Here is a 12,508-nt window from a genome sequence, read left to right as displayed (position 1 = left end):
GTAATGAGCATGGAAATCGGGACATAAGTCCTTTTGTATCATTTTCCCTTGCCTCCGTAGCACCCTACCACCAGTCTTCCTCAACGTAGTATGGATGAACGTGTTTACTGATGTACGAAAGAGCGGGAAGACCGTGAGCGTAGTCCAAAGCCCAAACAGCAGAGTGGGAGCACAACCTGGGGGGGCTCAGATTCCCGCGTAGTTCAACACGCAGTAAAACTATCAATTTTACTGCCATACATCTTATCGGGCACAATTTGTACCGATCATGCTACTGATCATCAGTCCTTCCGAAGGCACGAATATAGAATATCGCCAGTGATTCAACACACATCTGCAACCACCCTCACAACACCATCCCCAACTTCCTTTCACTGTTTGATTTGCATTTCTCAAAATCTTCAGTTCTTTATGAGTACACCACCACTCATATCCACTCTGCTCTAGAAACTAACCTGAAGTCAAATTATGCCCCTGAGAACAGGCAATAGAACCAAAAGTTGGCAAAGATATTAAGTGGAACACTGGCATATTTCAATATTAAGGAACCAACATGGAAATGGATTGCGAAAAGTACTCCCAAGCGCGTTTGACCTGCACTCTGGTAAACTCCGCATCCCATGAAGTGCAAAAGACTATGTTTGCCCGCCCAATCGGTCCAACGCCCAGGTCACGCTGACACGGCGTCCACCAGTCATCTTTGGACTCACTCATTTGATTCCTGGCACTACTCAGCATCTTTTCATCAGTGATGCAGTAGCGCGCTCCTATGCGACTCACAGCCTCTGAATGTGGTATGAATACTGTCCATATCTGCAAACAAACCCCAAAATTGTCAAAAAATCCTAACTCTTCTCTTCAAATGTCGGTCACATTCCATACCAAAGTTTGGTAAATTAAAAACTCAAATAAGCCAACCAACCTGTCTGATGGGAGTCTAGTGCTGCATTGCTTGCGCCTTACCTCGTCACATATCGCATCCAATCCGACCTCAAAAAGAAGCGTACTCTCCAGCACCACGATAGGCGGGTCTAAGTAGTCTCCGGCTTGCAGTCGATTAACTTCCAATTTGACAAAGGAAACAATTTTTGATTGCTCAAAAACATTAAAATGAAGAGGTGCATCCAACCGCTTTATTGGTTCGAGATTAAAGTAAATTCCGAGGTTCATGCAGCTTTGAGGGGAAGATCTAAAATATGAAAAACAAGTTGATTAGAGAGAGCAAAGAAAATCTTCCTGGTTTGCAGTGAATACAGTGATAGATTCAATAAGGATGGTTGTGTCAACTCTTAGTTAGGTCTCCTTGAATATGAACCAGCAGTACTCTCCTCCTCTTAACAAGAAGGGAACACCAATGTCTGATTGCCATGCCGAAAAGGCATCTTCTAGAGATTTTTAAATGCACGAAGATCCATAGCAAAATAGATGTCAAGGTGAATTCTGGCAACTATTCTAGTCGGAAGTCCCACATCAAAAACAGCAGGGAAGCGAGGCTTACACTGAACGAATTCAAATGGTCCATTAGAAGGACTAGGCATACAGCTTGTAACTCCTGGATAGGCACTGAAAACACAAAATCGAGGCAGCCATTTCATTTCACCATAACAGCACAGTCATGTCTGATTCCGAACGTTGGTTATCTAGACAATCTTACAGTTGACAAATTATTAGCTCTCCGCAACTACAGATATTAAGATTTAAGTAGTGTTTTAGAGCAGATTCAGCCTTTCTCCAAAGGTCTCGAAAGGTGTTAGTATGCTCACCTCTATGCTATCTCACGTTCACTTTTGCAACAAAACACTTACACTGGAATCCCCAAAACATTATTTTAAAATGTCAGTACTAAAAACAGTCCTGCTAATATCAAACACGATTCAGCATAGAGAAGAGGTATGACTCACTCATAAACTGTGCGACAGATGGGATCAGCATTCAGAAGACACACCCGGTCACCAGCACAGTCCTCCAGGTACCTCGAAATGGTGGACTTTCCCGAGGCGATAGGCCCGGTCAATCCAATCACCCAGGAGGCATGTTTCGGCTTCACTCGCGCGGAAGGCAGACACAGGAGGGGACGACCGAGGAGGTTTAATCGGAAGGTTGAAGAGCTAAACTTGAAGTCCACATAGTCGCGGGGACGGCAAAGTCCATCTGTGCTAAAAGTAACCACGTAACTCAGTGCTTAAAACAGTGAAGGTATGCTTTTCATTCCATAAAGCATAATGGTGAAGTATGGCATTCTTGTCTGAGCAATTTTGGGGAACTACGCTGGAACATCAAATGATGAACAATTCACTTTATAATACTTTTTAAAACAAAAGGTGGAAAACCATAGGGGTGTCCAGTTTACTTGGAAGTTAAAACATAGGCAGAACTGTGGTCCCATGGGATAACTCTTTACGTCCAAGTGACTACCTTTTGCGAAGCTTATTCTAGGCATGCGGAATAGAAATGAGTCCAGTTTTAAGAGAAGAGGTGAAGAGGATCGCAACTCAAACAGCCAAAAACATTATTCCAAAAGAGAAGTAATTAAGGGAAATTTGATGCACCACGTACCCTTTACGGTCAACGTACTCGACCTCTTCGATGTGAAGAGGATCAAAATTGAGGCTACGCCGCATCTCATTTATCTTCTCACAACCCTATGGAAAACATAACAAAGAACAACATGGTGGAAATAGTACTCACAAGAAGGCAAACAATGTAATATGGTATTGATATCAGTAAAAGATTTTAGTAAGCCGCTTTTCAGCTTTCTCCTGATTCGACTAAGATGTAAATGCCCAACAAATCCTCTACCGGGCTGTTGTCTTCCGTCTCCATGCATAAATGGAGCTCTATAAGATACTAAAACCTAAAAGTGACATTCCCAACCCTTTTGGGTAGCGAAGACGATAAAACCTAGCATTAAATCGCCATAATGACACAGTTTACCGCAGTGAACAGTAAGTATTTCATGAAATAACGAGTAAATTGGGCTATGAATGCTTAAAAGGTTGTAAGGGAAGTTCAGTAGTATGTGCCAATATTAGAAATGAAATTAACAAAAAATACCATGAACCTTTAGTGGATACCAATAAACCAATGTTTGCAAGTTCGCTTACCCGAACCGTCTCAAGACTGGCGACAATGCACTGAAAATCAGGTTGATGTGAGGGCGGCCCATACGGATCAGTAAGGCGGCATATTTCCAGCTGCTTTTCTGGAAAGTCAATATCGGTTAGGAATTTCGTCAGAACAGCTTCTCTAACCTCATATACCTGGATGAGGGGAGCGAGAAATTTCTCGTGAAGGAGACAAATGTCCGTGATGCCGACCAGTAAGCGACAGCTAGTTAGAAGGGCCGCAATGCTTAAAAGCACTCGATGACCATGGTGGAACATGTCAAATGTCCCACCGACGCACACCGACGGATAGGTGGTAATTTGTGACTCTTCAGAAGATGGTTCATCTGCCAAAGCTAACCACAAATGAGGCGTACGAAATGGGACAAACCAACTTTGTAACGAAACACGTTGCATCCATCAGAACCAGTACCAAAAGCAGAGGCTAATTCGATAATCTCATTCTCATCACTAGTCATATCGTCAGTGATGACGACACCAAAGATCCGACTTTTGTTTACAACTGTTTGTGGTGTGCGCGGAAGAAGAATGCAGATATCTAGGCCCGGGCATACCTAATGCAAAAAGGATTAGGGGAGTGGACACATATTACGCAGCTAGCAGATGAATAATACAGCGAAATGTACTTCTTCCATGTGTGCTCGCAACGCTTCTGGCAGGACGGAGATCGAAGGAGAACATATAACTTATCGGATACAAGGAAGGAGGCGTAACGCAAAACTGAATCAACTCCTTTAATCGACAAGTCATTGTTGACAATTAGCAACCCAAACTGGTCGACTAGAAATTAAAGAAAGCATATTAAGTTGCTTGGAATATCAGGTAAAATTGATGTGGCAAATTAGTAGTTTTTATCAATAAATGCACTATAGACACCGTATACATAGATATCATGGATATCAACAAATACCCTGAAAGTGGCACAGATAGAACCACAGTTTAAATTAGCAAAAAGCCAGCAAGTCGACAAACGCACGTGCACCTGCGTGATGCATGGACGACGAATTGATAATCTGATGAGTAATAAAGAAAAAAAGGTGTCACAAGTTCACGCTTGCTAAAGAATTTTTAGCCCTAGGGAGGAATAACCCATGACTGATCCCCAACCGTAATTCCAAGGCTTTCGTCAAAAATATTATCACCGCTGATAAGAGCCAAAAATATAAGAGTAGGGTCGGAAATATATAGACCATGTAAATACAAGCCTCAGAGAATTTTCCATACTTAGTGGGAATATGGATTACGCTAAAATAGCTGGTGTTCATCAGTAGAAGAAAGCAAAGAAAAACGAGCACGACGCACATGTGTAGTAAACTTTGTAGGAAAACTCGTAGCCGCCCTTTGTAGCGCGCCCTTCTGGACAACTAATTGAAACTCTTTGACCCCTATAATCAATACCTAGTCCCGGAAAGTTTTATTTTAACCATAAAATATAAAGCAGTTTTAGTTTAAAGCAAAGGTTAGGCTTTTTTATAAAATCAGGCATTAAATAATGGCTAAGATGTCAAAATCGTACCTAGTCTAATAATGAAATAGTCATTCATTAAAATGAGTAACCACCTAGCATATTCCATTTTCTTTCTAAAAAACATTTTGAATGATCTTATTGTTTCATATTTTAATCTGCGGATGTATTTTGTTGACTGTGTAAAAGATGACTTATTTGGCCACTTCATCTGTTTTTATTGCCTTACTTGGTATTTGTAGCCCCAAGCAAATATGCTTTTAAATTTGTTATCTGGATTAAGTTTATTACAGACTGCCCGCTAAATTGCAGGTAGGGTCACATCTACTTGTTCATATTTCCTTTAATCAAACTAGTTCTTCTAGAACGTTTTAGCCTTTGCCAAACAGAATGGAAGTTTTCAGTAAATTAATATTTACTATCTACTACTGGCTGTTCCAAGGATTTTATGCGGTGGCTTACTTTTTGTTCAAACGCAAACAACCGACTTTTGCTTGTGCTTGATGCTACAAACTTTTGTCTGCCCTTTGATAACTTTCTACGATTTTATATTTATTTCTCCAAACGTACCTAAGCACAAGTTTTTTTTCTGTCCCTCTAGTTATCCCTGATAACTTCACGAGGCTCATGGGCATAAGTGATGGGTTGAGCGAGTATAGCCATGAACGAGTCATCACGATGCCAAGGACCTGCAATAATTACAATGAACATATAAGTTTAGGCGGGTGGGATATTAGTGTTGGTAAATTCACTACCTGCTTCCTTTCGTGTCCCAAATGGCGGCAACTTATCTCAGCTCAAACTAGTAGTTGATGGTAGTGTGCACACTTTCAAAGATGTTGCATGGATCAAGAAAATATTGCCCTAGCGGTCCACAATGCATCCAAAAGATGGAAATGTTGTACAAGTTTATCCAAAATTTTACAAAATTGTAACCGGTTACATTACTGATATAGAAAGACTTACCACTTTGACCATTCAACTCACGCTTTTCTAAAAAAAGCCCAAAATCTGCCAACGGACGTTATTTGGCTCTTCTGTACCAAGTGCCTGTTTCTAGATTTATCACGGTGGTCGCATAAATAAGTAATGCTGCCCCATAATAAATGCGTCTATTCACACAAACAGACTTACAGGCGGAGACAGGCAGGTCCTAGGTGGCTGATCCAACCTTACTAAACTCAGTACCAGCGAAACTACTATAATTAAAATCACTGTTTATGTTGAGTACTTTAACACCTTTTTGTGTCTTCTGTGATTAAAGCCAATTTCTACAAGTGGTATAAAATGGGTAAAGTAGGCAGTAACATAGAAAAATCGAATGTACATTCGTGTAATGCTTCGTTTATTTGCTTAACTCTCGGTTTTGGTAACAGCTCACCTGGGGAGCCTGGGGGTATGGCTTTCGGGACGTGCCAGTCGAACCCAAGCCCTTCTATGTGCCGACACTACATACTCTGCCCAAGTATTGTCTTCTTTCAACCCCAGGAAAGCTTTAAAGTGCTAAAATATACTACTTCTTAAACCTCTTGGTTGCGCTTTTTCCAAATTCCAAGCTCTTTTCTAATAAGTTATAGCGATGAGTGGGTGTGGTGAGGGAACTGCGAACGCCGCTACTGTGGGCCGAATTCGTTGAATTGTGGTAACTGTCTTGTAATTCCACCACTTGCAGATATTAGAGAGTTAGATTAAATTTATGTATTTGCCTTAATTTTTAGTCCGTTGGTGGGTCTATATGTAGGATGTAAGTGGGTATGATATTCAACGACTTTTCAAGCTGCCTGCTGGAGCCCTGGTCCGTCAGTTATCCACAGTTGTACCCAGAGCTGAACCTGTAGGGCAAAAAACAAAATGCATAAAAAAATAGATAAATTGCGTGATGCCTTCTGTACTTACGTGTAAACTGAGAATAAGCTAGATATTTCGTTTTTAAAAAGGCAAACTACCCAGAGAAAGTAGAAAACCCCGAAGTCAGTCCGATAATGCAGACAAAAATTTGGGCATGTTGGGCATGACACTTGACATGATACAAAAATAATCTATCAAAATCAAGATAGGCTGGCATGTCAGAACTCTGAAAAAATTGAAGAATGAAGGCAAAAGAAGGCATAATAATTGAGCAGAATTTACATTTTGGACGTACAGAAAGGCTGAGGGGCTACTGCTATGGGCTAGAGACTGGATTGCTTGGCAAAGGTGAATTAGGGGAACCCCCATATGATCCGTCACCGAAATCGAGATTTAAATAAAATATTACACATTCCCTCTCCTCATTTGCGCGTCGTCCTCGGCGCTCCCCTCGGTCAAACTTCCGCACTGGCCATCACAGCGTAGTCGGTGCTGTAAGAAAAACACTCAGCAGCCAACAGCACCAAGCATCTAATTTGTATGTCCTATTTGGCGACTGTGTTGGTGGAAGGAGAATGAGCCGGACATCACGTGTGTCCATGGCTAGCTGCAGGAGCACTGACCTGAAAGAGAGTCATATAACAAAGGACAGGATTTAACCAAGGTTTATGAGGATAAGGTTTCGTGCCAATTCCTCTTCGGCACTTTGTTCTCATATTAGAGCTGTTCAGCTATACCTACTCCTGTTCTATGCAGCTGGTAGAGAAATGGAGGAGGTATCGCGTGTTCGACTCATACAGGTATGGCAGGCAGCTTCGTAACCAACTTTTCTAGATGGTTCACGGCTATGGACAATGTCGATTCGTTGTCAATAGCAATCATGCGAAACACAGATTTAAGGCAGTTTTACCGAAGTTGGGTATTATTTTCAACCCTTCTGTCATGATTCTTCACAGATTCTCCCATACGCAGCATGTACACTTCTTCCGTTAGGCTAAAGTTAATCACTCAGTAGTAGAAATCAGGATCTTCGTCCTTTAGGATAGGCTTCGCATTTTGCTGGCACCAGCGTAGCTCCCGGAGGCCTTCCTGAAGATGAAGGAAGACAACACTAGGCAGAATATTTATTGTTGGCACTCAGAAGGGCTTGAGGGCTACTGGCCTTGCCCGAATGTCAGGCACCCAGCAGAGGTACAATGGTGAAGCCCCTCTGTGACCCGTTAACATAACTGACAGTTAAACAAACAATTACGTTACTGTAATGTAAGTAAAAAATTCACCTCTGTAATAAATGATCTGAGAGTTGGTGACATTAAGACCGATTGCCCTATGGGCTGGAATGAACAAGTGACTAATGGTCAAGTACAAGGGTTTACTAGAAATTTCGGCAAAGATTTGGATGGAGTGTAGCCAATAAAAAATTCAAACATCCCTAAACATTAGTTGGATAGGTAGTTCATTCAGCTAAATTAAAAGCGTCTAGTTTAATTTGCCATCATGCCTTTCCTTAATGGCCCTGGAGTGTCTAAAACTGTCAATGTCTCAATGAGTCTGACTTTCGTTCCAATCAACTCATCCCATTTAATTAAACCTTACATGAAGCTAACCTCTTCAGTGGCTCGATAAACCTCATATTCCTTTGTTATTCTCAGGGGAGAAGTATAATGCCACCCGCGAATAGATTTCACATGCACTGGTATCTTATCATCAAGTCACCTAATTTTCGAGCTCGCATCATTAAAGTATTGTAGGCTTTTTCAGAATCATTCATCATTGACCCAACAAAAATGCGAAATCGCAATCGTCCAAACACCTATCAATCATAGCGCCCATCATGACATGGTGTTACAACTAATAATTTAACTTAATCTCCTCGCCTTCAGTTTACATCTGGGTAACTTTTACCCAGGCCAATTTATTTAAAAAATAGTTTCATAAAGGAACTGACTTTTATATGAAAATTTTCGTGCGTGTGTGAATGCGGCAAGGCGACATTCAGGCCCTCCCCATCCCCAATTCTTATTCAAACTGTCGCCAACGCTTGGGTTGGTTAATTAATATATCCCAGATACAAAGACTGCTTTTGATACGGCTATTTTAATTAAGAATATCCAATCTTTTAAACAAGGAGGTTATTTGTAAATACCTAAATATCCAAATATACAGTAAGGAAAATTGTAGCTGATCAAATCGCCACGAACGGTACCTTCAAGGTCTTAAAATACGCCGAGGCTACTTTGGGATAAAACCTACCTTAAAGATCAGTACTGAGAAGTTCATTGCAATGCTGTCTAGCTATATTTTGTGAATAATCGTCCCCAAATGGCCAGTTCACAGATCTATCAAAAAACAAACAGAACAGTTAATACTCCCGTGAGACGTGTCTGCGAACACACAATTGCAATGGAGGCTACTAACACTAACAATTTCCCAAAGGTGCCATTACCTTTGTCTCAGGCCAGCCAGTCCTCCCATTTCACTCTCCCAATTACAGGTGGGCCAAACCTTGTGGGTCAAATCCCATGAGAACGTGGTAGCAAAACCAATTAACCTTTTCGATATATTTCCCAACACGACTTCCTTTGATATTACTCAATGTGTAACTGAATAGGAATGGGTCTTGGATTTGAGTGAAGACCTAGCAAAGTGAATGACAGCGGTGTAAAGGTGAGAAGTTCACGAACACTACTGTTATGATGAACGGGGTATATAAAATAGGTAGGCAAATTTATCTCAAATGGACGAATGAATTTTAAATTAATAATATTTATAGAACATCCATTTTCTGGATAAACATTCACACAAACTCAGCGTTTACATTTTTACTTGACCAACCGACCTTCAGATATTCCTCAAAAATGAAATCATGTGCCTTTTCCATTTGAATGACTTCTGAAATCGAACCTAAACGCTAACTCACTTTGATAAATAGCAATTGTAAGATGTGGGATAGTCATGGTCATGATATGGTTAGATTTCGCTTTCGTGGTATGTAATAATAAAATAAATAAAATAAATAAAAATAAAATAAACAAATAAATAAAATAAATAAAAATAAAATAAATAAAAAAATAAGTAAAAATAATCTCAATTACTATTGAGAAACCTAGCAGAAGTCAGGTAAGCATTTTTATCTCGTTTGTCTTGCTATTGACATTGGAGGAAATTTGCAAACGCAGTTTCGCGGCATCCAGAAACATTTTAGGGCATAAAAGGATTTTAAAATAATGGAAGTGAAAATTTCTGCTTATTCTTTAAACAATTTATTCACTTTAATGTGTGAGATAGATGAAAGAAATCGGCATAGCTTAACCATCCCGCCCAAAGTGGAGACCCACATTAATAAGATGAGCGTTTCCTGATGTAAATTTGCAGACTCTTAACTCAACAAAAGTTGTGCGGAAAATAAGTATTCTATAGAGCCCTATGAGTGACAATTTACCCATTTTTGTTGAAGAGGTTCAGCATTTTTCAAGGCGGAGTTTGATTGCTTTAAAGTTGGCAAAAAGTGACCTACATACAAAGGTTCTTAAACAAACATGACTCTCTTCGTCTACTTTACCATCTCTTTTATATTAGACGGATCATGTAAGACCTTGCGTGACTATGGATATTGGAATTATTTCAAAAACCCCCACGCAAAAGAATGGTCGGGCAAAATAAGATTCCCGATTTAAATGCTGAAATTTGCGAGGAATAGTCTTTAGAAGCAAATGAGGGGGAGTTTATTATTAAGGCCGTTAGATCAAAGCGGGGTCTGTACGTAGCAAAAGACATTTTCAGTAAAACTGTTTTCTTTTGCAAGCCAGTCCTCAAAAGAGGATGAGAGTGTTTGCTCAAAATGCGTGTTAATGGTTTGCAATTCTGCAATTTGCTGATTTCTTCTATCTTTTGGTAAAAAATTCCAAGTAATCTTTTTTGGGATATGAAATTGTTCTTTAAGTCATTAATAATGATTGAGTAGGCAGCTCCGTAAAATGGCGTTATGTGCATTTCGCTGACAAGGCGAGAAATGAGCTCCTTGAAGGTATCACCACTAATAATGTAAGCCTCCATTAACATTCCTTATTGGGCATTCTGCCAAGTTTTTACTAAAATCTTATCTCTACCAAAGCTGAACCTAAAAGCCAATTTTGACTGCTTATAATTATCTGTAAAATTTTGCCTGCTAAAGGCATTTTGGTCATTTGTTGCCCTATTTTTACCAAATAGCTCCTTCACTTTCAAGTAAAAGGAAATTGTGACTTTTTTTCTTTCCAAAGAGTGTTTTTCCTCCAATTGTCTCGTGCTTTGTATCTAAATGACATCCCTACGGTGGTTCATGTTTTGATTTCTTTTAGAAAAATTCCCGGAAGTGCTTTAGTATGCATTTCCATACATGCACCGTACATGGTAGAACTTCCCATTTAGAATTCCGAAATTATCATATACTAACTCAAGCACTTTCAACAGCTTGATGGTTTCTACCCAACTTCTTCGTTAAAAAATATGCAAATCACCTAATCATCACCTCACCCGTTTGTTTACCAACTGGGAGAAAGTTCCGAGGCGTAAATAAGTGAGAAATAAATGAAACTATCAAAAGGTCGCATTTAAATCTGTGGGTTATTCATTACCGGGCTATTTTGTGGCGGTAGAACAGTGGATATTCAACAGCGTTAAGTGTTCTTGGCTAATCCTCCCATCGACTACTCGGTTTTCTCAAGCTGCTCCAGATATTCTGTGCTGGAGACTATCAGTAAATTATGGACGACAACATTTGAACTCATTGACTTAAGTAGAATTTTGACATTTCAAAGTGTAACCAACCGTTTAGGCGTCCTCTTTCTTCTGCCCTGCCTCCAATGTACTGCAGCCTTAAACTCGACTATGAATTGTCTCTTTCCACATTGTTTACTCATTCGCATTTGTCATTTTAGATGAAAAAAAAACAAGGAAGAATTATATTCATTCCCAAACAACCCTAAAAGTGACACGGAATATTGGAGGAGTTTTTAACTGCATGGGAGTAAATGAAGGCAGCGAGAATATGTCCGATTAAACTAGTAGGTGTTTACCGAGTCATTTAGCTAAACCCCTCTAGATGAGAACATGATTGTACAGAAAGAAGTTGAAGTTATATTTAGGCTTCCCCCGTTGCAATATGGGAGCATCAGATTTTAAAAAAAAACACTAAAAGCTTTTCCAGTCCTATAGTCTCAGTGATTATCCAATGTTTCAGATAATTTATCGTAACTGAAAGTTGACAAATTTAATGCATTCTGAAATTTTGGAAAATTGTTGCTTAATATCGAGAAAAAGGCCAAATGGTTCCATGCTGACTACGTCGTAGTCGTCTCTGGAATGATAAGTAATGAATATTATCAGGGTCATCAGATCTAGGCTATCGTCCGCATCCAGATAATTTTTGGGTCAAGGGTTTTGCCAGATTTTACCTCAGACCTTTATCCCCTAAAATGTCTGATTTGAATCTATTCTAATATAGTTGGCGTACTGGTAAGGAGGACTGACAAAGTGCATATTCCCAACGCCATAAACTCAATTGTATTTATCATTATGGACTCTATAACCGCAGTAAGTGGAGCATTTATCCGTGCCACAATATAAAATAAGAATAAAAGGTGCAAATTTGTGCACTTGGCACATGTCAAGTCAAGAAATAGCATGAATTCGGACAAATCATCTGCTACGAATCAATGGGATGCCAAATAAGATTCCGTTGCCGGCCATCATCTCTACAGATGGGAATTATTTATGTGGGTCAGGTAAGATAATATTGTCAAAGTGCAGCAAAAGTGACACTTGATAAGTTTCTTGCTTTAAATAGAAATTTAGTTTGCACGTTTAAGCTTATGCCTTTGTTCTAAACCACGTAAACGTTTTGATTTAGCGGGCAATTACGGCTCGGTCTTTGTGCTTCCGCTGGGCGGTATGATTTCCGGGCCATGCCAGTAGCCGGCCTCTCCCCTCCCTCCAGTTCTTCTAAACGTTAGCAATGCATATTCTGCACAAGTATACGTAACCCCTTCCTTTGTCTTCAGCTAAGTCTCGGAAGGCTGCACTAAATCGG

The 12,508-nt window shown here is 39.9% G+C and overlaps 1 protein-coding gene across 1 annotated transcript; it reads right to left on the bottom strand. All coding sequences in view use genetic code 11, as the record gives it.

Annotated features, from left to right (window-relative positions):
- Positions 1-540: 540 nt before the first annotated feature.
- Positions 541-4,120, bottom strand: EGR_09146 (Bifunctional coenzyme A synthase; the record flags this gene model as incomplete). The annotated part of the gene is made up of 8 exons (XM_024498395.1): positions 541-813; positions 919-1,189; positions 1,902-2,156; positions 2,557-2,642; positions 3,105-3,460; positions 3,496-3,679; positions 3,718-3,905; positions 4,102-4,120. The coding sequence occupies 8 exons, from the start codon at positions 4,118-4,120 to the stop codon at positions 541-543; spliced, it is 1,632 nt and encodes a 543-aa protein (XP_024347178.1).
- Positions 4,121-12,508: the final 8,388 nt, after the last annotated feature.

Source organism: Echinococcus granulosus (assembly GCF_000524195.1).
Source record: "Echinococcus granulosus chromosome Unknown EG_S00134, whole genome shotgun sequence".
In the NCBI taxonomy this organism is placed as follows: domain Eukaryota; kingdom Metazoa; phylum Platyhelminthes; class Cestoda; order Cyclophyllidea; family Taeniidae; genus Echinococcus; species Echinococcus granulosus.
This window is presented reverse-complemented; position numbering and strand designations above follow the sequence as displayed.